This window comes from Canis lupus, chromosome 11, assembly GCF_003254725.2.
Source record: "Canis lupus dingo isolate Sandy chromosome 11, ASM325472v2, whole genome shotgun sequence".
Lineage (NCBI taxonomy): Eukaryota > Metazoa > Chordata > Mammalia > Carnivora > Canidae > Canis > Canis lupus.
The window spans coordinates 22,264,212-22,290,248 of record NC_064253.1 but is presented as its reverse complement, the minus strand read 5'-3'; the positions used below and the strand labels follow the sequence as shown (position 1 = coordinate 22,290,248).

Below are 26,037 nucleotides of genomic sequence, written 5' to 3'. Positions count from 1 at the left end.
AGTACTTGACTCTTTTATTTTCCCATCAGTTACTCAAGAAGGTCACACTTACCAATTCTAGTTATTCTTCTGCAACAGAACACTCTCCTGCACGGAGAGAAAAACTGCAAATGAACAGAAACCAATCTTCTTACACATATATAAGGAATCAAGAGTTTCCTAAAACTATAATGTGAAACTCCTATTTCTTCCTTCTATGAAGCAAACTGTCACTATCCACTATTCCACCTGAATACAGCTCCACATTTGAAACTGGATTACTCCCTTAAAACATTGGATTAGTCAAAACAAGAATGGTGAGCGCCACTGAATATTTTTGCATTTGCTTATTGCAGTACTAATTAAAACACCAATTTATAATTTTTAACACATTTAACAGTTCAACAAATGCATGATTCTTTTAATCTAACTGAAGTTGTAAATCTACACTTCACTGGAGAAGATGTAAGAAAAGGCAGCACTGATTTCTGAAATTCCTCGTTCCAACTTCTTTCAGCCCGTCACTATTCCACGTGTTCCTGCTCTTGTCCTGGAATTAGCCACCGAATGCTCTCAGTTCGAATGGTAGCATACATAATAAAGCTAATTAAAAAGAACAGGGAAAATACAAGCAGCCAGTCCACACTTTTGATCAGAGTGCTGGGAAGAGGGCCTATTTGATCAGCTTGCGTTACCACCACATTTTTCTTGGCTTCTATGCCTGAAAAAGAAATCAGCTGTTTCAAATCAGACAGAAAACATACACGCTAAAGATCTTTCTCAAGCATTTTGTGTGGTATGCAAAAAAGATATGTAGTCTTAAAATAAATACACTGGTGTATCTGGGACGGATTTCACTTGTCTGTTGGTATAATCTGTGTTTGCCTCTCCCCCACCACACATCAAAGGAGCAGGAACCCATTCAGCTGTTCAAAGCCTAAATGCTAAAATTTTTATGAACTCCCCAGAAGGGTCTTAGTGCAGGGTAAGAGTTGTCTTTTGTTCTCTGTGACACCAAAATTCAACAAGTAACTGCTAAAGCTAGTCTCAGGAATCTACAGAATGTTTTCACAGGTGAATGAATGCTAAATTCAAAATGCCTTTAAATCATTTACTGAAAACATTGTTAGAACTAACCACCACTAAGATACGCCATTACCAAAGATGCTATGACTCCTCGATTTCTTTTGGGTTCTAGGTTTTCCTAGAACGTTGAGCAAAATGGCACCTTCTTTCCATATCTGTCTGATTGATAAGCAGGGGTATGGAACTCTAAGACTTGGAATAGCTAACTACCCACCAACAACCCTTTCACTCATATGAGGTAACTCAGCTCTTTGTTCTTTACTGTGAGATATAAGTAGATTTCATGTATATGTAAGGTATGTTTTAACTTATTTTTATTCCCAGTAAATATACTTCAGGAAAAAGTGGGGTTCATAATTAAGATATTCAAGCTTTTGAAGAGCAAACTTATGCAAAGAAAAAAATTTCTTCAATATTTAGTGTTCAAACTTCTACAGAATAAAAAAATTAGGCTACATGTTTTGGCAAATATTAAGGGACTAAAATAGCATCTGCATATGGGTGAATAAATGGAACAACACACAGCAACAAAAAAGAAGAAAATACAACTGTACCCACCAATGCAGATGAATCTCACAAAAACACAATGGTGACTGAAATAAGCCAGCACAAAGGAATCTATTCTGGATGTCTCCATTAATATAAAGTTCAAAAACAGATAACACTAGCCCATTGTGTTAGGAGTCAAGGTGGTAGTTATCTTTGCGGGCAGGAGTGCTGAGGGTGGACTGGTCACATTCTCTCTGGGTCTGAATCCTGGTTACTCAAGGTGTTCATATTGTGAAAATTTATCACCCAGCACACCAATAATTAATGCATACATTTGGGTAAATATTACACTTTAATGAAAAATGTATGTAAGAAATTATCTACAAGGGGCAGCCCCAGTGGTGCAGCGGTTTGGCACCGCCTGCAGCCTGGGGTGTGATCCTGGAGACCCGGGATTGAGTCCCAAGTCAGGCTCCCTGCATGGAGCCTGCTTCTCCCTCTGCCTGTGTCTCTGCCTCTCTCTCTCTTTGTCTATGAATAAATAAATAAAATCTTAAAAGAAAAGAAATGTAAATGTTTAAAAAAAAAAAGAAATTATCTACAGGTGTATGGTATGTGAATTATAGAATAATAAAACTGTTTTTTAAAGGTATTGATAGGGATCCCTGGGTGGCGCAGCAGTTTGGCGCCTGCCTTTGGCCCAGGGCGCGATCCTGGGGACCCGGGATCGAGTCCCACGATGGGCTCCCAGTGCATGGAGCCTGCTTCTCCCTCTGCCTATGTCTCTGCCTCTCTCTCTCTATCATAAATAAATAAAAATTTTTTAAAAATAAAAAATAAAAAAATAAAGGTATTGATAATCATTAAAATTACCTATTCATGTGAAGCTTGCCACTGATTGAGAAACTTTTAATAGAACCATAGCAGTTCACCAGAAAAGAAGGTTTGCATCTGAAAACCAATCTTGAATCTTTCACTTAAGAAGAGCAGACAGGAACCCACAGAATTAATATACCTGAGCAAAATAAAATCCCTTGAATGGCATATTATTTCTACATACCCGTCTGGTTAAAAATGAAGACTTTCAGTGTTTCCAATGTTCGGTCCGTATGATTAAATCTAGCCATTGGTTTAGCTCCTTGAAATAACAAGATGTTGGGAACAGCTACGGTTCCAAACCTGGTAGAAAGGCTATCATCACAGAAAGAAGTCAGTCAGAAAACCAGAACCAACAGCAGGTTTTCTCACGCAGTTACCATATCAGAATGGATGGCCATAAATCCATTTTTTATCAGTTTATCAGTATCAGTTTCCTGTGACCTAGAGAGGTTTCTGATAACTCAAACTCTATGCTTATAGCTCTTTCTGACCTTTTTCTTTCTTTCTTTCTTTTTTAAAGATTTTATTTATTCATGAGAGACAGAGAGAGAGGCAGAGACACAGGAGAGGGAGAAGCAGGCTCCCTATGGGGATCCAGATGTGGGACTCGATCCCAGGATCCAGGATCACGCCCTGGGCCAAAGGCAGACACTTAATCACTAAGCCACCCAGGTGTCCCCCTTTCTGATCTTTTTCCTTATGGGTTAAATTTGGGGGCATTCCTATTCTGCTGAGTTGCTTTCTATTATAATAAGGCACTATTCTTCACACAGTTATTCCACTTTTTTTTTTTTTTTTTTTTTTTTAAGTAAACTCTACCCCCAATGTAAGGCTGGAACTCACAACCTCAAGATCAAGAAGTGCACACTCCACTGAGTCAACCAAGCTTCCCCTAGTGATTACACTATTTAAGTTGCTAACTGCCAAAAGTGGTCAGACCAGAAAATTCTAGTTCATGGACAAAGCATACTATGTCAATTTTTTTGACAAAAGAAATTTCAGACTCTCCAGAATGCCCATCTCCATCCTTCATATATGAGATTCAACTTAGGGTGAGCAGTTAGTTTGGTTAAGTCAGGACCCGTGGATCTATGGTCTAGCAGACACACCAGGAAGTTCACCACTGGGGCAGGACATAACATGATCTGAGTGGTACTGCTTCACCTTTACATAATACAGTCGGTCCTATAAGCTCTGGAGTCAAAACACTCGGGTTCAAGCCTCAGGTCTGTCACTGAACCAGTTGTGTGAGCTTCAGGCAGACTATTTAACCTCTTTAAGCCTCAGTTTCCCCCATTAGTAAAATGATAGTATTGGAAAATCAGGATTTATTTATTTTGTAAACATGGTGTACCTTAAATATAACACATAAGGCAAACACATGCCCCGGCCTTATAACAAGTCTCTACTCTCCATGATCAGCAGACACTGAGAGGCATGCACGGAGATGACAGAAGAAAGCAGATGATAAAGGCCAGCAGAAAACGGCAGGGTGAGACCCAAACCTAGAGCTTTAAGCTGGTGCTAGGGGCCAGCCCTGCCAGTGGGGTAGGGGGAGTCCAGTCCAAGTCTGACACTGACCTAGACTGTCCTTCCCACCAGTCTCTTACCTTGGGCCAGGCCACCTAGATATTTCCCTGAAGCCCTTGTGAGAATTACTAATTTGCTGCAATTTCTTTCTCCCTAAACAAGTTTAGGTAAATGTTGGCAGTTACATTACCCACATGGAAGATCAGTGGAGTGCAAATTTTTACTCAAAATTTTTACTTGAAGGGTGCCTGGGTGGCTCAGTTGGTTAAGCATCGACTTGATTTAGGCTCAAGCCATGATCTCAGTCTCATGGGATTGAGCCCCAAGTTGGGCTCTGCACTCAATGGGGAGTCTGCTTCTCCCTCTCTCCGTCTCCCTCTGCTCACTTGGTCTCTCTCTCTCTCTCTTTCTCTCTCTCAAATAAATAATTAAAATCTTTTAAAAAGTCTGAGGGGACACTTGGGTGACTCTGTGGTTGAGCATCTGCCTTCAGCTCAGGGCATGATCCCGGAGTACAGGGATCAAGTCCCACATCGGGCTCCCTGCATGAAGCCTGCTTCCCCCTCTGCCTGTGTCTCTACCTCACTCTCTCTCTTTCTCTCTGTCTGTCTCTCATGAAAAAAATAAATAAAATCTTCAAAAAAAAATTTTTTTTTTTTACTCAACTTCATTTTTACCAATTTGACCATGTTCCAGACTTTCCAAAGTGATCCACCCACCACCTCCTGTAACCTGCTAAAGGGCATGTGATGCAGAGGAGGAGGGACACACTTTAAAACCCATGCACAGGGGCGCCTGGGTGGCTCAGTGGGTTAAACATTTGCCTTTGACTCAGGTCATGACCTCGGGATCCTGGGATTGAGCCCCACATCGGAATCCCTGCTTTGTGGAGAGTCTGCTTTTCCCTCTTCCTCTCCCTCAACTCATGTTCATGCTCAAGCTTTTTCTCTCACACACAAAAATAAATAAATATTTTTTAAAAAATAAATAGGGCAGTCCTGGTGGCGCAGCGGTTTGGCGCCGCCTGCAGCCCAGGGTGTGATCCTGGAGACCTGGGATCGAGTCCGACATCCGGCTCCCTGCGTGGAGCCTGCTTCTCCCTCTGCTTGTGTCTGCCTCTGTGTGTGTGTGTGTGTCTCTATGAATAAGTAAATAAAATCTTTTTAAAAAAATTTTTTTAATTAAAAAATAAATAAATAAATAAAACCCTCGCACAGTCACAGCCCTTGGGGGAAATACACATCTGAACAAAGCTCTTTATACCTTATCTCACTGAACATCTAAAAAAGACAAAAGCCCACTGAATAACATAAAACAAAAGTAAACACCATTTTATTTATTTTATTTTTGTAAAGATTTTACTTATTTATTCATGAGAGACAGAGAGAGAGGCAGAGACACAGGCAGAGGGAGAAGCAGGCTCCACACAGGGAGCCCGACGTGGGACTCGATCCTAGGTCTCCAGGATCACACCCTGGGATGAAGGCGGCACTAAACCACAGAGCCACCCGGGCTGCCCAGTAAACACCATTTTAAAGGGCTACATTAATCCATTCAATCAATTTATTGACTGTCCACTAAGGAACATGCATACAATAAATGTAAATAAGAGGAAAGAAAAAAGGGGGAGGGAAAGGAAAGAAAGAAAGAAATCCTGAGCAGACACACAACAGGGTGCTGAATCAGGCTACCAAGGGGAGAAACTTAAACTGCAGATGAGTCTCAGGAGGGTTCCACATGTGACACTAATTTTGCTAATTCAGGCAGACCAAAACCCTGAAGAGTCCTCTGGCCCCTCCACTACCATCAAGCAGACCCACCTTTAAATTCCATCCTTAATGCAAACTGGTGCAGGCACTCTGGAAAACAGTATGGAAGTTCCTCAAAAAGTTAAAAATAGAGCTACCCCACCACCCAGCAATTGCACAACTGGTTGTTTATCCAAAGGATACAAACATAGTGACTCAAAGGGGCACCTGCAGCCCAATGTTTATAGCAGCAATGTCCACAAGAGCCAAACTGTGGGAAGAGCCCAGATATCCAGTGACAGATGAATGGATAAAGATATAGTATATATATAAAATCGAATATTACTCAGCCATTAATAAGAATGAAATCTGGGCAGCCCCGGTGGCTCAGCAGTTTAGCGCTGCCTTCGGTCCAGGGTATGATCCTGGAGACCCGGGATCCAGTCCACGTCGGTCTCCCTGCATGGAGCCTGCTCCTCCCTCTGCCTGTGTCTCTGCCCCTCTCTCTCTCTGCATCTCTCATGAATAAATATATAGAAAAAAATAAGAATGAATCTTGCCATTTACATTGATGTCGATGGAACTAGAGGGTAATATAGTTAAGTGAAATAAGGCAGAGAAAAATACCATACGATTTCACTCATATATGGAATTTAAGAAACAAAATAGAGGAACGTAGGGGAAGGGAAGGAAAAATAAGGTAAAAACAGAGAAGTAGGGCAGCCCGGGCGGCTCAGCGGTTTGGCCGCCGCCTTGCAGCCCAGGGCCTGATCCTGGAGACCCGGGATCGAGTCCCACGTCAGGCTCCCTGCATGGAGCCTGCTTCTCCCTCTGCCTGTGCCTCTGCCTCTCTCTCCCTCTGGGTCTCTCATGAATAAATAAATAAAATATTAAAAAACAAAACAAAACAGAGAAGTAAGCAAACCTTAAGAGACTTAATGCTAGGAAACAAAGTGAGAGTTGCTGAAGGAGAGATGGGGGGGAATGAGTAAATAGGTGATGGGCATTAAGGAGGGTATGTGATGTAATGAGAACTGGGTGTAAAAAGAAAAAAAAAAAAAAAAAAAAAGAAGAAGAACTGGGTGTTACTTGAAATTGATGAATCACTAAAGCCTACCCCTGAATCTAGTAATACAATATATGTTAACCAAATTGAATTTAAATTTTTAAAAAAATTATTAACTTAGTCATAGTAATTCACTCATTTATATAATACAACCCAGGGCTAGTTACTTACTTCTGTTCAAAATTGGGGGGAAATTATCGTACATATTCACTATACCCATTTTGAGGACAAAATGAGATACAAATGAAAAGTACTTTCCCCAATGTCTAGCACATGGTAGGCCCTCCATAAACAATAGATGTAATTAACATAAAGATAGATAGGGAAGCCTGGGTGGCTCAGTGATTGAGCATCTGCCTTTGGCTCAGGGTGTGGATCCCAGGGGTCCTGGGATCGAGTCCCACATTGAGTTCCTTATGGGGAGCCTGCTTCTCCCTCTGCCTGTGTCTCTGCCTCTCTCTCTGGGTCTCTCATGAATATATAAATTAAAAAAAAAAAAAAAAAAAAGACAAATTCCACCCTGCAGACAACAGTCCCTTCTCTTCAGGGGCCTCCAGAAAGTGAGTCTCAGCTCCCTGAGGAGTCTTTACCACTCACCCTTGCCCATCCCTCCTGCTAGTCCACTTTCCATGCTCACACCTACATTCTCATCTTTGAATTTAAATGACTACCTCCAAATAACTGCAACCATCATCCAGAAGGATGACGTGTAAGCTCTATTCAGGGAACATACCTGCTGTGCTGAGAAGCATCGAGTGCCAAAAAATGAAGAGCTGGAAATGCCCGGGGCAGAGAATTAAAATGAGGGGCCAAACTGGCAGAAAATCGGCACCATGGGGTGTAAAACAGGACCAGCGTGCAGTCACTACCATTTGGATTCAGAAAATCCATAAGGTCCTGTAGTAAAAAAAAAAAAAAAAACAAGTGTTAAAGTCAGCAGTAAATGTTCATGTACATTCTTCTGGAAGGATGCCCAAGAAAGTGGAAACACTGCTGCCTCCAAGGAGAGGAGGCAGGGACACGATAGGGAGACTACAGGATATCCCCTTAAGAACCTTTTGGGTTTGGGGGCACCTGGGTGGCTCAGTGGTTGAGAGTATGTCTTCCACTCAGGTCGTGATCCAGGGGTCCTGGGATCGAGTCTCCCATCCGGCTCCCTGTGAGAAGCCTGCTTCTCCTTCTGCCTATTTCTCTGCCTCTCTCTGTCTCTCATGAATAAATAAATAAAAATAAAAAATAAAGAACCTTTTGGGTTTTGAACCATAGGAATGCATGAATCAGCAGCAAAGTATTGGCAAATAACGAATCATAAACTTTCCCATAGGCTTTCTTGATAGTACTGTATAGCAATTTCAGTATCTTTCGGGATTCGTCAATTCAAATACTAAGTACCCACAAGGCACAAGCCATTGTCCCCACCTCTGACCTGTGCCTTTCACACATTCTAATGGCATTATTAAAGCACTGAACAGTAGATCCAGATCTGCAAGCAGTCAAATCAATGTATTTGCCCAAAGGCTAGTTCAATGACAGGGTGCATCATCCCTGCCACCACCCTAACTCAGACTGCTGAAACTGCTCTCTCCTGGTCAAGTGTGTGACACTCAAGAAACAGTCCAGCAGGGCTGAGGCACACTGTTCACCAGGCACTAAGGGGAGGGTGTGAGGCCAGCGCGGACCCCTGTACTTCAAGGGGCCACGGACACTCCATATACCATTTACCCTCATTTAAAATAAGCAGTCATAGCGTGCAGAGCTAGGATTTCTTCTCATATTACATAAGCAGCCTAAACTCATCCTGCTACCTGACTCAACAATCCCACAGAAACAGTCAGACATTATCCTAGTGTTCTCTTTGGAATTATTATTTATCCAACGGGCTGGAAAAGCATGGCTGCATTGGGGACAACTCACTCCGGAGAAAACACTGGAATCATAGTCTTTGAAGAAACTTTTCATTAATATAACCTGCTTCCCAGGGGTATCACTAGTCTAAACACTGCTAATCACAATCTTAGTAATTCAGATATTTTTAACTTACCTCTGTAATAAATAGCTCATTTGGAAGAAGAAAAATGCTAGGATTCTGATGCTAAGTGCCTATCTGTCCAATGGGATTTTTTTTTTTTTTTAAGATTTCTTCATTTATTTGAGACAGAGAGAGCATGAGTGGGGGGTTGGAACGGAGGGAGAGAGAGAATCTCAAGCAGACTCTGGGCTGAGCGCAGAGCCCAACATGGGGCTCTAACTCACGACCCTGAGACCACCACCTGAGCTGAAACCAAGACTCAAACTAAACCAACTGAGCCACCTATATGCCCCTGGGATCTCCATCATGAGGCTTGGTGGAGAGAAGACCCCAAGGATGACTAGGCTTAAGCGGCCTACAAAGCATAATTGATAACTGACACTAGTTCTATTGCCTCCTCTCCTCTCCCTACAAACATGAGAGCAAAGTCAATTTTCACTGATGCAGCCGTCAGAAAATGATAAAGATCCCGACCCTCCGTTTGATAGCTGATAGAATATTAAATAGGAAAATCAGTATGCAGAAAAGGAGGAAGAAACTAAGCCATCCTTTCTTACCTGTGACATATTTAAAACTTTGAGAGTAAAGTTTTCTAAGCCGGTCACATTTCTCTCCTCGCAGTTCACCTTGGGAGATTTCAGACTTTCCGTGTTATTGGAGTCCTCGTGTGGGGCCGGGTCCGATTCGCCCACCTCGGGCTCTGAGTAATACTCCTCCTCTCTGTCCTGGAAGCTGGCCCCCGTGCCGTCCAGAGAGAAGAGGTGCTCTCGGAGGCTGCACCGCGAGTCCTCCTCCCCTTGGGCCCCACAGGTGCCGCCACTGGGCTCGGAACTCAGCTTGTCGTCCGTCTCCCCGGGGATCACGGACAGCATCAGCACATGGTCGCCATCCGCGTCAAGCCCCAGGACCGTGCCTGCCTCTCCTGCTGACCTGTCCTGGCCCCCAGGGCCACGTGGGTGCTCTTCCTCACTTGTGGACACGACTCCGGCCAGCAGAGCATGAGCAGGCTGCTCCTCCGACTGCAAGTGACTGCCTTCCTCAGCAACTAAAACATGCCAGCATGTTCCCAGGTGTAAGTCACTTCAAAGTACACGCACCCCCAAAGAATTACAGTTATCCTCAAACAAGAAATTTTCCCCTACCAAGAAAAAAGGGTAATTTTCCCATAAAACTATCAGAGGGCCACCCATCATTCTCCAGATCATGAAGAAAAAGGTACCAGGTCAATGAATGTCAGATACCAAATGGACAACTACATGCCTTCATGTGATACCTGCTATTTGTCCTGTCGATTATAAGCAAAAACATTCCACTGCAAATATCCGATTAGGAAAATATAACGCAAATACTTCAACAATTTCATATGCTTGATGAAAATATCCAACAAAACAATGATGCCTTTATAGAAGATTCTACTATAGCAAGGCAACCTTGCACACATCATAACAGCTCTGAGAGCCCAGCAGGACAAGGATCACCATCCCCACTTAACGGATGACCAAGCCGAGGCACAGAGAAGCAGCATAAGGCCCAACCCAAGCAAGCTAGTAAGCAGCAGAGCCAGGTCTCTGAGTGAAGTCTTCGGACTGCTACTCCAGATCAGGCCTTACCCTGCCCCCATAATACCTCAGGGAGTGCTGTGCCTCGCAACCTGAGAACACTACTCCAGCCATACAGCAGCTCCTGCATGAGGTAGCCTCTCTCCTGCTTGCCACCCTTGGGAGTGCCAGGAGGTACACCCCACAGTGCCAAGGCAACAGCAGAGGTAAGGAGGACTTTCCTCCCACTTTTGGAGCCACTAGACAGGGAGTGGGCAAAATGTTTTGGGTAAGGGAAGACCCTAGGGAAGTCTCATTCACTGAGCAATCTCCACTCACCTTTTTTAACAGTGACTCCTGCCTTCCAACTCCCCTTAACTCAATAAAAGCAGCCAGACTCAGTGCCAACCACGGGGCAGCGGAAACAAATGAGCCCAGCTGTACTCAGACAAGCTCGCCTTGCGGCTAGGAAACCACCAGCCATGTAATGGGCTGTGCCCTGTCAACAGCATGTCACCCAAGTGTGAATAACCAACTGACTTTAAAGTTGGGGAGAGGTCTGGGAGCTTCCTAAGGTATGCACACTTAGTGTAAGAGCTCAAAGAATATCCCCATAGAGATTTGCAGATTCAAAGAACATTCTCTCAGAATCCTGCTTCTGGCTAAGTTGGAGGAAGAGAGACCAGATTTACCCTCCCTAGTGAAACAACCCCCAAAAGGCCAAAAATGTGCAAAAGTTTCAGGAGACTAGTTAGCCCGCAAGGAAGGATAGGGATCCCTGCAGAACAGGAAGAGAAACAGAGGAGAGCCCTACAGGGGCTCTAGCTTACCACCTGAGGGAGTGCCTGCCACAGCTCAGGAAGGGGGGAAGCAGGAGTCCAGCAGACTCCTCCAGTTGAGGAGTCCAGCAGACTCCTCCAGTTGAGGAGATGGTACTGAGGGTTCAGAGGGACCAAGAAATCTAGAGTCTGCAGGACAGAATAGTGGAGATGGGCAAGCTGCAGAGAGAGGACCCAGAGACCTGCAGAGAGACCCCCATCAAACACACTCATCAACATTTACATGGGAGTAAGTTCCCAAAGCAAAGCAAAGAACCACCCAAAAGGATCAAAGGCAATAGTAAGTACCCACCACTCACAGAGAGCTGGGAGGAGTACCTGTTCTCACCAGCTAGACTAGAAAACCTCACAATTCACAGAGCACCGGAGAGAGGATGCAAAAGTAGTTGTGCACAATTAATCCTACAGTAAATACAGCTGTGCACCCATCTAGCAAACCTTAAAAGCAAGGCTCAAACCAGGCTCAGCTAACTTAACTGTACCCCAGGACAAAATTCATGAATATTTAGATGAACACTAAAATATCTAGCACTCAATAAGATCAAACTTATGTCCGGCATCCAATCAAAAGTTACCAGGCATTCCAAAAAGCAGGAAAATAAGATCCATAATGAGAACAAGAATTAACCAATTACAACTGACCCAAAGCCTGCAGATGTCAGAATTAGGAGATGAGGATATTAAAACAGTAATTATAACTCTATTACTATGTTCAGAAAGTTAAGCAAGTATAGAGATATAAAAGACCCACATCAAAATGCAAATCAAAACCACAGAGATCTCACCTCACACCTTTTATCAAAAAGACAAGAAATAACAAGTGCTGGGGATATGGAGAGAAAAGGAAACCTTCATGTGCTCTTGGAAGTAATGTAAATTGGGGCAGCTATTGTGTAAAACAGTATAGAGGTTCCTCAAAAAATTAAAACTATAATTACCATATGATCCAGCAATTCCACTTCCAGGTGGAACAAAAACACTAATTTGAAAAATATATGCATCCCATGTTCATTGCAGCCTTATTTACAAAAGCCACAGAAGCAATTTAGGTGTCTACCAAAGGAAGGATAAAGAACATAGAATCTATACACACGATATCATTATTCAGCCACAAAAAAGGAAACCTTGCCATTTGCAACAACATGCATAGATCATTATGCTAAATTGAGATGAATCCCAGAAAGACAGATTACCCTATGCTCTCACTTACATGTGGAATCTTCATAAATAAATAAATAACTAGCTCAGAGATACAGAGAACAGACTGGTGGCTATGAGAGGTGGTGGTGGAAGGGGGTGAAGATGGGGGCGCCTGGATGACTGGTCAGTGAAGCATCTGCCTTTGGCTCAGGTCATGATCCCAGGGTCCTGGGATGGAGCCACACATTGATCCCTGCATTAGGCTCCCTGCTCAGCAGAGAGCCTGCTTCCTCCTCTCCCTCTGCTCCTCCCCCTGCTTCTGTGCTGTCAAATAAATAAAGTCTTTTTAAAAAAAAGGGGGTGGGTGGGGAGGGAGATCCCTGGGTGGCTCAGCGGTTTAGCGCCTGCCTTCGGCCCAGGGCGTGATCCTGGAGTCCGGGGATCGAGTCAGGGGATCGAGTCCCGCGTTGGGCTCCCTGCATGGAGCCTGCTTCTCCCTCTGCCTCTCTCTCCCTCTCTGTGTGTATCTCATGAATAAATAAATAAAAATCTTTTAAAAAAAGAAAAAAAGAAAGAGAGTATAGATGGTCAGAAAGTACAAACTTTCAGGTACAAAATAAGTCATGAGAATGTAGATTCACAGTATGGTGACTCTAGTTAATAATACTAATACTGCATTGCATATATTAAAGTTACTGAGAGTAAATCTTAAAAGTTCTCGTCACAAGAAAAAAATACTTTAGGGGGGCGCCTGGGTGGCTCAGTCAGTTAAGCATCTATCTGCCTTTGGCTCAGGTCATGATCCCAGGTTCCTGGAACCAATGCCCATGGCAGGTTCCCTGCTCAGCAGGGAGTCTGCTTCTCCTGGCTCTCTGTCCCTCCCCCCACCCTCCCCCGTTCCTGTCTGTACACCCGCTCTTTCTCAAATAAATAAAATTTTTTCAAAGATTTTATTTATTTATTCATGAGAGACACAGAGAGAGGTAGAGACACAGGCAGAGGGAGAGGCAGGCTCCACGCCGGGAGCCCGACGCGGGACTCGATCCCGGGTCTCCAGGATCGCGCCCCCGGCCGAAGGCAGGCGCTAAACAGCTGAGCCACCCGGGCTGCCCGATAAAATATTTTTAAAAAAATATTTTAGGGGATCCCACCCGGGCTGCCCAATAAACTATTTTTTTAAAATATTTTAGGGGATCCCACCCGGGCTGCCCAATAAAATGTTTTTTTTTTAATATTTTATTGGGGATCCCTGGGTGGCTCAGCGGTTTAGCACCTGCCTTCGGCCCGGGGCGCGATCCTGGAGACCCGGGATCGAGTCCCGCGTCGGGCTCCCGGCGTGGAGCCTGCCTCTCCCTCTGCCTGTGTCTCTACCTCTCTGTGTGTCTATCATAAATAAAATCTTTAAAAATATCTATATTTTTTAGGTGGGCAGCCCGGGTGGCTCAGCGGTTTAGCGCCGCCTTCGGCCCAGGGTATGATCCTGGAGACCCCGGATCGAGTCCCACGTCGGGCTCCCTGCATGGAGCCTGCTTCTCCCTCCGCTGTGTCTCTGCCTCTCCCTCTCTCTCTCTCTCTCTCATGGATAAATAAAATCTTAAAAAAAAAAAAAAAAAAAAATAGCCGGCCAAACGGTCGGGACCTGAACAACGCGCGAGGGGCGGGACGACCCGGCCCTGCAGGGTAAGGCCGCAGCCTCGGCCGCGGGTCGGGCCGGGCTCCGGCGTGGCTCCTCCCCCCGGGAGGCCCGGAGAGCGTCTGTGGCTAGCAGCGGCTTACGCGGGGAGCCTCCTCTAGGTACGCCCGTCTGTCCTGCCTACAGGCAGCTGACCGAGCGCGGCCTTCTTAAAAAAAAGTGATCCGTCAAAGTGCAAAATAAAGCGTGGGCCCTGCAGGCGGACAGGCAGGCTGTGACAGGCCCCGGAGAGCAAACCCGGCCCCGCCCGGACACGGAGCTACTCGCAGCCGGTCTCCTAGGTGGGTGCGCCGGGAAGGTCGGCTCCTCGCTAGGATCCGCGTCGCCCCTAATGACCGGCGCGCCTCCGTAGGCGCCCACACGCTGCCGCTGGCGACTGACGGACGCCTGCGGCGCGGGCCTGCACGGGCTCCCCGCCGCCCCAGCCCACCCCGCGGAAAGGGGTCGGGACGCCGCGGGGCTGGGCGCGCGGGCCGGCGCCACGAGGAGCCGAGGGGCGCGCCGCGGGCCCCCGCGCAGGTGAAAGAGCGCCGCCCGAGCCGACCTCCACGCGCGTCATTTCGCTCGCCGCCGCCGGCCGCCCCACCCCCGCCGGCCACGGCCACGGCCACGGCCACGGCCACGGCCCCAGCCCGCACTCACCCTCCAGGCCGCGGGCGGGAGACCCCAGCACCCACAGCAGGACCTGCCACCAGCCGAGGAGCCGCATGGCGCGGGGCTAGGAGCGTTCGGGACCACTGCCCGAGCCGCAGGGCAACGGGCGCTCGGCGGGGCGCGGCGCGGCGCGCTCCTGGCTTCCTGGGGGAGGGGAGCCGCGAGCGCGAGCGCGAGCGCGAGCGCGAGCGCGAGCCCGTGCCGCCATCTTGGAAGCTGGCGGCGGCCGCGAGCGCCATCCTGGAGTCGGGCGGCCTGCCTCTGGCTTGTGGCCTAGAGGCCTCTAGTCCTTGGCGTCCGCCGCTGTTCAGGATCCCAGAGCTAGACACCTCCGGTCGTCTCGAGCTCTCCCGACCCGCAAGCCCCGGGCGGGGCTCCAACACAGACCCGCAGCCCGCCTTGTTCGCGCGGAAGGCGCCCTGGCTGCCGGCAGCAGGCGCTGCGTCTGTACGGCGCCGCGTTCCGGGGCGGGAGAGGCTCCGAGGCCTCCGCCGAGTGCCCGGAATCTCCGCCTTCCCCCCCGGCCCTGCCTGCCCGGGCCGCGCGGATCACGGGGCGCCCAGCTAAATTTGAATTTCGCAGAAACAACAAATAGGTTTTTATCTTACTCTAAGAAACCTACGGATTTTGTTTCCTTTTTTTTTTTTTTAAGATTTTAAAAGATCATAAGCAGGGGGAGGTGATAGAGGAAGAAGCAGGTTCCCTGCTGAGCGAGGAGTGGGCAGTGAGGCTCCATCCCAGGATCCTGAAATCGTGACCTCGGCCTAAGGCAGCTTAACCGACTGCCCCGCCCAGGCGCTCCGAAACATACAGATTTTCTTTTTCTTTTTCTTTATTGTTAATTTGTAAGAGTGTACAAGGAGACACCGAGACATAGGCCGAGGGAGAAGCAGACTCCCCGCGGGGCACCGGATGCGGGACTGGATCCCAGAACCCCGGGATCACGCCCTGAGCGGAAGGCAGATGCTCAACCCGGATTTTCAATGGAGCTTTCTTTGTCCTGTAATTCTATTTGAGGAGTCTGATAACCGTAATCCTGCCTCCTGTGAACCCAGGGCAGGCAGTTTTTGTTGGTTGGTGTAACTAACCCACTCGCAGGGCAGTCTCCGACTCCCGGACCCTCCCCTCAAGCCCCGTCCCCGAGGAGGTTGGGCCACCTCTAAGCACACAGCCCGGATGAGGAGGGGAGCGGAGTAGCAGAGGAACAGGGCTCCGCATTCCAGAGCTAGGGGGGAGGGAGGAGGGACCTGAGAGAGCAAGCTGAGATGAAAACAATGACTCTCCAGGTCAGCAGTTAGGGGGAAGGGCCTCCTAAAGTCAGTAAAGCAAGTTTTGGGCATCCTGCAGTGCTACATCAGTGCAGCTTTCAAACTTGCATTAAGTGAGGTTAAAAACACAGAAATAGATGTTAAAGATCTTACATCAAATCCTTGGTAGTTACAGTTGGGCTGGCGAGTCTGGGGACCTCAAAATGGCCCACCCGAGGCCAGCAACCCCCCAATAACACCGCCCTACCCCCATCTTCCCGCCAACGCCACCTTGCTGCCCTACCCTAACTTAGCTTAGGAAACCCGTAACCTTTGCCCTAACCAAAAAAAAAAAAAAAAAAAAAGACCCGGAAAAGACCGAAAACCTGAAAAACATCACCAAATAAGGAAACCTCACCCCATATTTCCCTACCTAACCCTCCCGCCAAAAACTCCTTATAAACCCTCCTGCGACCTGCCTGGGCGCGACTTCCCTGCTCTCTCTCTCCCCTGGGGGCCGCGGAACCTCGCTGGAGAGCGTGTCCCATTAAAAGCTTGTTTCGACCAACTTTTGCCTGGCCTCTCCATTTCACTACCGATCGGATTAAACCTGACATTTGGTGCCGAAACCCGAGAGGAGATCGAGGCCCCACGCTGGTTGGGGAGCCTCTCTCTTCTCACCACCAGGCTCAATGGCCCCCCTGTGGGTACTTTTGACTAAACCTGACAGTTACCCCAACTTTGAGAGGGAACTAGGCTATTTTTTGGCCACGTGGCGAATCCCAACTTCCAACATTTTTTTTAAAGATTTTATTTAGTTTTTCATGAGAAACAGAGTCAGGTAGAGACATAAGCAAAGGAAGAAGCAGGCTCCCTGGGGGAGCCCGATGCGGGATTCGTTTCCAGTACCCAGGGATCACAAGCTGAGCCAAAGGCAGATGCTCAACCACTGAACCACCTGGGTGACATCCAGGTGTCACCCAACTCCAACATTTGTAAGAGTATATGGTTGGTCAGCAACTTAATAACTGCACCAGCCAGGTGCCCCAAACCTTATTTTCTTTCACTTCTTCTTTCCCATACCCTTCATACCTAATTCAAAGATGCATAAAAGCCAATAGGACAGAGGATTAAGGGAGTTTAGGACTTACAAAAAGGAGAGTGATTTGATTTGTCTAGACACTCCAAAGTGAATGCTCTGTGTTTACTATCTCCTTTTTATTATGTCCTTTCCCTCCCTGTGTTTTTGCTTTAGCTATTGGGACAGATATTCTGCAGATGTTAGAATTGTTGTCTGGTTAAATACTGTGTATTCACTCTTCTAATGACATCGCAGCAAATGCTGTCAACAGGACAGAATCCATATTTGACTGTCTCACCACCAGGGGGCACTTGCATTTATTTTCAGCAAGAAAATTGCCTTCAGGTTTATCTTGAAACTCCCATTTTATTTTCATTTCTGAGGGGTGAAAAAGTTGACATCATCTTCTTCCTTTGGCTGAAATGAACTCCGTGTACCAACACCATTTGGCCTGGGATTGTTCATTCGTGTGAATGATAATAATTTGATAATAATTGGAATTGTTATGCATAAATACACACCCACATACCTAGTGTTTAGTTTGTCCCTCTTCATAGGTTTGCCTAATTTGTTTTGAATCTGAGGAGTCATGAGAACTTCTCCTTCTCGGTGTTTTTCTCTCTCATGAACAAATGAGTATTTACTTTCCTTTATTTTTTTATTTTTTTATTTTTTTTACTTTCCTTTAGATCACTATAGCAAAGTACATTTTCCAAAGACTGCCACAATAATACCCCTCCTCCCACATGCTGTTCTTTAAAATAATTATGCCCCTGCCTAGTCAACAGGTAGAATCAAATTCCCCTTTCCTTGAATCTGGGTGGGCCTGTGATTCACAAGGAGCCAGGAGAATGTAACAGTACGTGAAGAGATCCTGTGTAACTTCTGAGGCTACACAGTTTTACCCTCTTCCCTGGAAGATTTGCATGGAGGCACTAAACTGAAACACAAAGTAGTTGAACTGTCTTAAGCTGCCATGTTCTGACGAAGCTCAAACCAGCTTGCCCAGAGAAGCCCAGACACTACTGAGGAATGTCCACCATCACTCCCTCATCCCACTTATACTCTGCTCCGCCTTCGGCTATCCCTGAACTCCTACTGCCTAAGAGACCACAGCCAGAAATGACCTGACCCACAGATGCAGAGATAAAAAAAAACTAGTGTTATTGGGATGCCTGGGTGGCTCAGCAGTTTAGTGCCTGCCTTCGGCTTAGGGTGTGATCCCCATCTGGGGATTGGATCCTGCATCGGGCTCCCTGCATGGAGCCTGCTTCTCCCTCTGCCTGTGTCTCTGCCTCTCTCTCCCTATGTCTCTCATGAATAAATAAAATATTTTTAAAAATTTTTTTCCTTTAATTCCAGTATAGTTAACATAGAGTGTGATGTTAGTTTCGGGTGTATAATACAGTGATTCATGAGCCTAGTTGAATCTTAACATTATCCTGAAAGGGAAATTTCATGAGTTGGCCATTCATTTCTTAGTTATATGAATACTTGATAAAACAATTATTATAACAATTATTTATAATCAGTGCATTAGTTGTCTATTACTACATAACAAATTACCCAAAACTTGGTGTCTTAAAACAGTAATAATCATTATCTTACACCATTTATACGGGTTAGGAACTCAGGCATTGGCAATATCCCTGGCTTAGCTGGGTGTTCCTGGCTGAGAATCTCTGATGAGATTACATTCAGGATGGTGGGTAGTGCTACAGTTATCTGAATACTTGATTGGGGGGATCCCTGGGTGGCTCGGCAGTTTAGTGCCTGCCTTCGGCCCAGGGCGTGATCCTGGAGTCCTGGGATCGAGTCCCGCATCAGGCTCCATGAGGGACTTCTCCCTCTGCCTGTGTCTCTGCCTCTCTCTCTGTGTCTCTCGTGAATAAATAATAAAATAAAATCTTTAAAATAAATGAATACTTGATTGGGAATGGAAGATACGCTTCCAAGATGACAAGTTGCTGGCAACTGATGGCAGGAGAGCTCAGTGCTTAAACATGTGGATCTCTCTGTAGGACATTTTGTTCTCATGACATGACAGATGGCTTTCCTCCGACCAAGCGACATAAGAGAGCAGCGCTAAAGCTGCAGTACCTTTTATGTCCTAGCCTCAGAAATCACACACCACCGTTCGTGCAGTATCCCATTAGTTACACATGTCACCACATTTAATGTAGGAGGAGGCTATACAAGGACATAAATACCAGAAGATAAGGATCATTGGGAGCTATATTGGAGGCTGGCTTACCACAGTGAGTAATAATATTTGGATTCCTATAGTATTAACACTTGAAGATGTTGTACATAATATTGTGTTAATAAAAAACTTTTAAAAAGTAGTGATTGGGGCATCCCAGGTGGCTCAGCAGTTTAGCGTCGCCTTCAGCCCAGGGCGTGATCCTGGAGACCCAGGATCAAGTCCCATGTCGGGATCCCTGCATGAAGCCGCTTCTCCCTCTGCCTGTGTCTCTGACTCTCTCTCTCTCTGCTCTGTGTCTCTCATGAATAAATAAATAAAATCTTTAAAAAAAAAGAATAAAAAGTAAAAAGTAGTAACTGAAAAAAATACTGTTATAAATAATATGAAACATAAAAAATACCTATCCAAGCCATCACCTAATGATCAATATAGGCTTCCTTCTCTTTTCAATTCACTGAATCTAATTTTGAGAAGTACTTGAGCTTATAACAGATTTGTGAAGTTCTGTTTAGGAAATACCAAACCCTCAAGCTATAAATCCTTAAACTGTAATTCAGTTTACTGTGTTTGATAATGTATCCAATGTAGTATTTGGAGAAACTGAGTCACTAATCCTGCCTTCACAATATTAAAAGTGACATCATGAGATCGAACCCCATGTCAGGTTCCACACCCTGAGGCAGAGTCTGCTTGAGATTCTCTGCCCTCTCCCTCTGCCCCTCCCCTGGCTTGCCTTCCTTCTCTTTCTCTCACTCTAAAATAAATAAATAAAATCTTTTTTTAAAAATTTGATCTATAGGGCAGCCCCGGTGGCTCAGTGGTTTAGCGCTGCCTTCAGCCCAGGGAGTGATCCTGGAGACCCGGGATCAAGTCCCACGTCGGGCTCCCTGCATGGAGCCTGCTTCTCCCTCTGCCTGTGTCTCTGCCTCTCTCTCTCTCTCTCTCTCTCTCTCTCTCTCTCTCTCTCTCTCTCTCTCTGTGTGTCACATGAGTAAATACATAAAATCTTTTTTTTTTAAAAATTGATCTATAGTGATCTATAGATATAATACAATCCCTAACAAAATCAAAGGAATTGGTACAAACTGACAAACTTATCCTAAACTCTGTATGGAAACATGAAAGCCAAAATATCCAAAACAATTTTGAGGAAGAAAAACAAAGCAAGAAAAATAACTTGGCTGCCTCAGGAACATGTGACTTTTATTCTCAGGGTCCTGAATTCAAGCCCCATGTTGGATGTAGAGCTTACTTTTAAAAAAAAAAAAAAGGAAAGAAAGAAAAGTAAAACAAAGTAAGAAGACATTACTACCTGATTTCAAAACTTACTATAACCAGAGATGGGCAGCCCGGGTGGCTCAGCGGTTTAGCGCCGCCTTCAACCCAGGGTGTGATCCTGGAGACCTGGGATCCAGTCCGACATCGGGCTCCCTGCATGGAGCCTGCTCTCCCTCTGCCTGTGTCTCTCTGCCTCTCTCTCTCTCTCTGTCTCTCATGAATGAATAAATAAAATCTTTAAAAATAAAAAAGAAAAGAAAAAAGAAATTTGGGGCACCTGGGTGGCTCAGTTGGTTAAATGTCTTCCCTCGGCTGAGGTCATGATCCTGAGGTCCTGGGATTGAGCCCTGCATCAGGCTCCCTGCTCCATGGGGAGCCTGCTTCTCCCTCTCCCTGTGTCTGCGCTCCCGCTGCTTGTGTTCGCTCTCTCCTTCTGTCAAATAAATAAATAAAATCTTTTAAAAATAATAAAATAAAAATAAAGAAATCCAAACCAAGGGTTGCCTGGGTGGTGCAGTTGGTTAAGCATCCTACTCTTTGTTTAAGCTCATGTCCTAATCTCAGGGTAGTGGAATCCAGCCCCATGTTGAGCCTCAAGCTCAGTGCGGAGTCTGCTTCGAATTCTCCTCCCTTTGCTTAACGGACTGAGCCACCCAGGCACCCCTATATGTATTCATCTGTTTGGAAAGATGTGCAATCGTAACAATATTTTAATCCAAGGACATGGTATATTTGTCTATATATTTAGGTTTTCCTTGATTTCTCTCAGCATTGTTTTATAGTTTTCAGTGTACAGAACCTAAACTACTTCGGTTGAATTTATTCCTAGGTAAGTTATTGGGGTTTTAGTTTATTTGTTAAATATTTTATATATTTATTTGCGAGAGAGAGAGAGAGCATGAGTGGGAGCAGGGGAAGAGGCAGAGGGAGAAGCAGGCTCCTTGATGAGTAAGTCCCAAGGCAGGGCTCGATCCCAGGCCCCTAGGATCATTTCCTGAGCCAAAGGCAGAAACTTAACCCACTGAGCCACACAGGTGCCCCTATGTTATTGTTTTTGATGATATTATAGATGGTATTGCTTTCTTTATCTCATTTTAGTATTGTTTCATTGCCAGTATATAGAAACACAGTCCATCAAAATCCATTTTTTAAAAGATTTTATTTATTTATTCATGACAGAAAGAGAGAGAGAGGCAGAGGGAGAAGCAGGCTCCATGCACCGGGAGCCCGATGTGGGACTCGATCCCGGGTCTCCAGGATCACACCCCGGGCCGAAGGCAGTGCTAAACCGCTGGGCCACCAGGGCTGCCCCCAAATCCATTTTGATCTTGTATCTTGCAAGCTTGCTAAACTCACTTATTTTGGGAAGTTTTTTGGGTGGCTTCCGTAAGATTTTCTGCATTTGAGATCATATTATCTGTGAAAAAAGACAGTTGTTCTTTTCTTCCAAACTATATACTTTGAATCTCATTTTATTGCTGACTGCACTGGTAGAACTTTCCATATATTATTCGATAGAAATAGTCTGAATGGACATTATTGCCTTGTTCCTGATGTTGGGGGGGAAAACATTCTGTCAGTCTTCATCATTAAGTATGATGTCAGCTGTATGTTTATGATACATAAACCACATGGCCTTTTACAGATTAAGAAGGTTCTCTTTTCTCACTTTTTTGAGAACTTTAAAAAAAATCATGAATGGGCATTGGATTTTTGTAAAATGCTTTTTCTGTATTTACTGATATGACTTATTTGACATTACTGTATAAATGGTTTATTCTACTTTATTCTATGAATGTGGTATATCACATTAACAGATTTTTTAAAGATTTTATTTATTTACTCATAAGAGACACCGAGAGAGGCAGAGATACAGGCAGAGGGAGGAGAGCAGGCTCCATATAGGAACCCGATGCGGGACTCAATCCCAGAACTCTGGGATCATGTCCCAAGCCCAAGGCAGACGCTCAACCACTGAGCCACCCAGGCGTCCCACATTAATAGGTTTTTAAAAAGATTTATTTACTTATTTGACAGAGAGAGAGAGAGAAAAGGAGGGAAGGAGAACACATGCAGGGACAGTGGGAGAGGGAGAAGCAGACTCCCCGCAGAGCAGGGAGCCCCATGCAGGGCTGGATCCCACCACCTTGGGATCATAACCTGAGCCGCAGGCAGGTGCTTAACCAACTGAGCCACCCAGGAGCCCCACATTAATAGATTTTTATATGCTAAACTAGTCTTGCATTTCTGAAATAAACCCAGGTTTGTCATGGTACAGAATTCCCTTTGTATATTGCTAGATTTGGTTTGCTAATATTTTATGACTTTTTGTCACATAAATGTTGGAATCAACATCAAAATAAGGCCCCCAGTTGCATTCAGTTGATGTGTCTCTTAAGTCTCTCTTGTGGGTTCCACTTCCCTTTCTTACTCCTTGTAATTTATTTGTTGAAACTAGGTCATTTTCCCCTAACTTTTGTTTTTTGTTGATTGTATCCACATGGTGTTATTTTAAATTCTCTAAACTCTGTATTTTCTGTAAACTGGTAATGAGATCTACAGGTGTGAGGAAATTCCAATTTGATGTTTTAGTCAGTTTAGGTGGTATTTTGTATTTCCTACTGCATCATATTAGTTTGCCCATAATAACTAGTTGTCTCTTGCTATGGTATTAAAATTGGTCTGTGGATTCAGGTGTCCTTTGCCTGATTCATCCATTTTAAAATTCCTCTTCAAAAAAAATAAAAAATAAAAAATAAAATAAAATAAAATTCCTCTTCAGCTTTTCACTTAATGAATGATTATGGTAGCTGTATTAGTCAAGGTTCTCCAGAGAAATAGAACCAATAGAAAAGAGATAGAGATCCTTGGGTGGCTCAGCGGTTTAGTGCCTGCCTTTGGCCCAGGGCGCAGTCGTGGAGTCCCGGGATCGAGTCCCACATCGGGCTCCCCGCATGGAGCCTGCTTCTCCCTCCTCCTGTCTCTGCCTCTCTCTCTCTCTCTCTCTCTCTATCACGAATAAATAAATAAAATATTTTAAAAAGAGAAAAGAGGGACAGGGTGACTCAGTGGTTGAGCATCTGCCTTTGGCTCAAGTCATGATCCCAGAGTCCTGGGATCAAGTCCCACAGTGGGCTTCCCACAGGGAACCTGCTGCTCCCTCTGCCTATGTCTCTGCCTCTCTCTGTATGTCCCTCATAAATAAATAAAAACTTAAAAAAAAAAAAGAAAAGAGAGAAGACTTATTATAGGAATGGCTCATGAGATTAAGGAGGCCTAGAAATCCCAAGATCTGCCATCTGCAAGCCAGAGAACCAGAAAAGTTGGTGATAGAATTCAGTCTGAGTCCATAAGCCTGAGAACCAGGGGAGCCAATGGTGTAAATCCCAGTTGAAAGACCCAAGAACTGGAGGACAAATGATGCAAGTTCAAGTATCAGAACTAAAAGCACTGAAGTCTGAGGATAAGAGAAGATGGATGCCCCGCCTCAAGCAAAAACAAACAAACAAACAAACAAACAAACAGATTTGCCCTACCTCCACCCTTTTGTTCTAAATTATTTATATCTTTCTTCTCAGGAGTTGCAGGGGTGCTTGGCTGGCTCAGTTGGTAAAGCATGCTACTTTTGATCTCCAGGTTGTGCATTCAAGCCCCACACTGGGTGTAGAGATTATTAAAAAAAAAAAAAAAAAAAAAAAAAGGAATAGCCTGTGCTGTTTTTATTTATTTGAGTTTATTTCTTGTTTTTTAATTTTATTTTTTGCATGGGATGCTTTTTAAAAGATTTTATTTATTTTTATTTTAGAGAGAGCATAAGCAGTGGAGGAGCAGAGGAAGATAATCTCCAGCAGACTCCACACTGGGCACAGCACAGAGCCAGACACGGGGCTCAATCTCATGACTCTGAGATCATAACCTGAGCTGAAACCAAGAATTGGACACTGAATCAACTGAGCCATTCAAATGCCCCAGGGGCTTTCATTTTCAATTACTAAAACTTGATGGTGGTCACATTGAGGGGCTGTATATTCACTTTGTTGTTGGTTTTTTGTTTGTTTAGTTTTGGGTTTTTTTAAGATTATTTATTTATTTATTCATGAGATATATATATAGAGAGAGAGAGAAAGAGAGACAGAGACATAGGCAGAGGGAGAAGCAGGCTCCATGCAGGGAGCCCGACATGGGACTCGATCCGGGAACTCCGGGATTACGTCCTGAGCCGAAGGCAGATGCTCAACCACTGAGCCACCCAGGTGTCCCTTTGTTGTTGTTTTTAAGATTTTTTTTTTAAATTTTTATTTATTTATGATAGTCACACACACAGAGAGAGAGAGATTGGCAGAGACATAGGCAGAGGGAGAAGCAGGCTCCATGCACCGGGAGCCCGACGTGGGATTCGATCCCGGGTCTCCAGGATCGCGCCCTGGGCCAAAGGCAGGCGCCAAACCGCTGCGCCACCCAGGGATCCCTGTTTTTAAGATTTTATACAATCATTTGACATAGAACACAAGCAGGGGGAGCAGCAGGGAGGAGAGGGAGAAGCAGGCTCCCCACGGAGCAGGGAGCCCAATGTGAGGCTTGAGCCCAGGACCCTGAGCTCATGACCTGAGCCAAAGGCAGATACTTAACTGACTGAACCACCCAGGCCCCCCTATATACTCTCTTTTTGCTTAATTTTATGTTTGAAATTTCCGAAAAAAAATTTTTTACACAAAATGTTTATAATGACTTTTAGTGTTTTTGTGATGGTAGTTCAGTTGGTTACTCCAAAACACCATAATCAGTTTCAGTCATCAGTTAACTTTGTACCTGGCTTACTGAGGATGCATAACACTTTATAGTTCTTACTTCTTTGTATGACAGAGGGAGCACAATAGTTACATAAGTAACTCCCAACATTATATAAAGCCAACATCATCACAAGTTTATAAGTAGTTTTCTTTTTTCAAAAGATTTTATTTATTCATTTATTATTTTGAGAGATAGAGCATGAGCTGGGGCATGGGCAGATGGAAAGGGAGAATGAGACTCTTAAGCAGGCTCCATGCCAGCACAGAGCCAATGTGGGGCTCGATCTCACAACTCTGGGGCACATGGGTGGCTCAGTGGTTGAGTGTCTGCCTTTGGCTCAGATTATGATCCCAGGATCCTGGGGTCCCACATCAGGCTCCCTGCAGGAAGCCTGCTTCTTCCTCTATGTCTGCCTCTCTCTCTATCTCATGAATAAATAAATAAAATCTTTATAAAGAAAAAAGTAATCTCTACTCCCAATATGAGGCTCGAATGCCCAACCCCAAGATCAAGAGTCACATGCTCTACAGACCAAGTCGGCCAGTCACTCTCAGTTTTCTTTTGTGAAATTCATCTAAAAACTAGCCTAAAGCTTAGGACTAGGCAAATGAGCTGTCATTTCACTGTCTTTGTACTAAAATCAACTAGCTAACATGAGAGATAAAGCATGTTAAAATATCAGTTTGGGATGAATAAAATTGCCATCGCATGGCTTAATTAAGTTCTACATAGTAAGGCATATGTTTTCTACTATGAACTCCTTA

The 26,037-nt window shown here is 45.0% G+C and overlaps 1 protein-coding gene and 1 long non-coding RNA gene across 2 annotated transcripts; one reads left to right on the top strand and one right to left on the bottom strand.

Moving 5' to 3' along the window:
• Positions 1 to 14,843, bottom strand: TXNDC15 (thioredoxin domain containing 15). Its single transcript, XM_025432396.3, has 5 exons — positions 14,659 to 14,843; positions 9,364 to 9,851; positions 7,511 to 7,674; positions 2,615 to 2,745; positions 1 to 700 (listed from the first exon to the last, which is right to left on the bottom strand). The coding sequence occupies exons 1-5, from the start codon at positions 14,723 to 14,725 to the stop codon at positions 504 to 506; spliced, it is 1,047 nt and encodes a 348-aa protein (XP_025288181.1). The 5' UTR covers positions 14,726 to 14,843; the 3' UTR covers positions 1 to 503.
• On the top strand, positions 13,996 to 25,994 carry LOC118350217 (uncharacterized). The gene is made up of 2 exons (XR_004803584.2): positions 13,996 to 14,297; positions 24,288 to 25,994. It is a non-coding gene; the product is annotated as an uncharacterized LOC118350217 (long non-coding RNA).
• The last annotated feature ends 43 nt before the right edge of the window (positions 25,995 to 26,037 follow it).

What these genes read in the sequence shown, in the direction of transcription:
- TXNDC15 (XM_025432396.3), bottom strand. Translation starts at nt 14,725, where the DNA reads ATGCGGCTCCTCGGCTGGTGGCAGGTCCTGCTGTGGGTGCTGGGGTCT. An exon ending in TCCCGCCCGCGGCCTGGAGG is followed by an intron (nt 9,852 to 14,658) that starts GTGAGTGCGGGC and finishes GGCATGTTTTAG; the next exon opens with TTGCTGAGGAAGGCAGTCAC. An exon ending in CTTCATTTTTAACCAGACGG is followed by an intron (nt 701 to 2,614) that starts GTATGTAGAAAT and finishes TTTCTTTTTCAG; the next exon opens with GCATAGAAGCCAAGAAAAAT.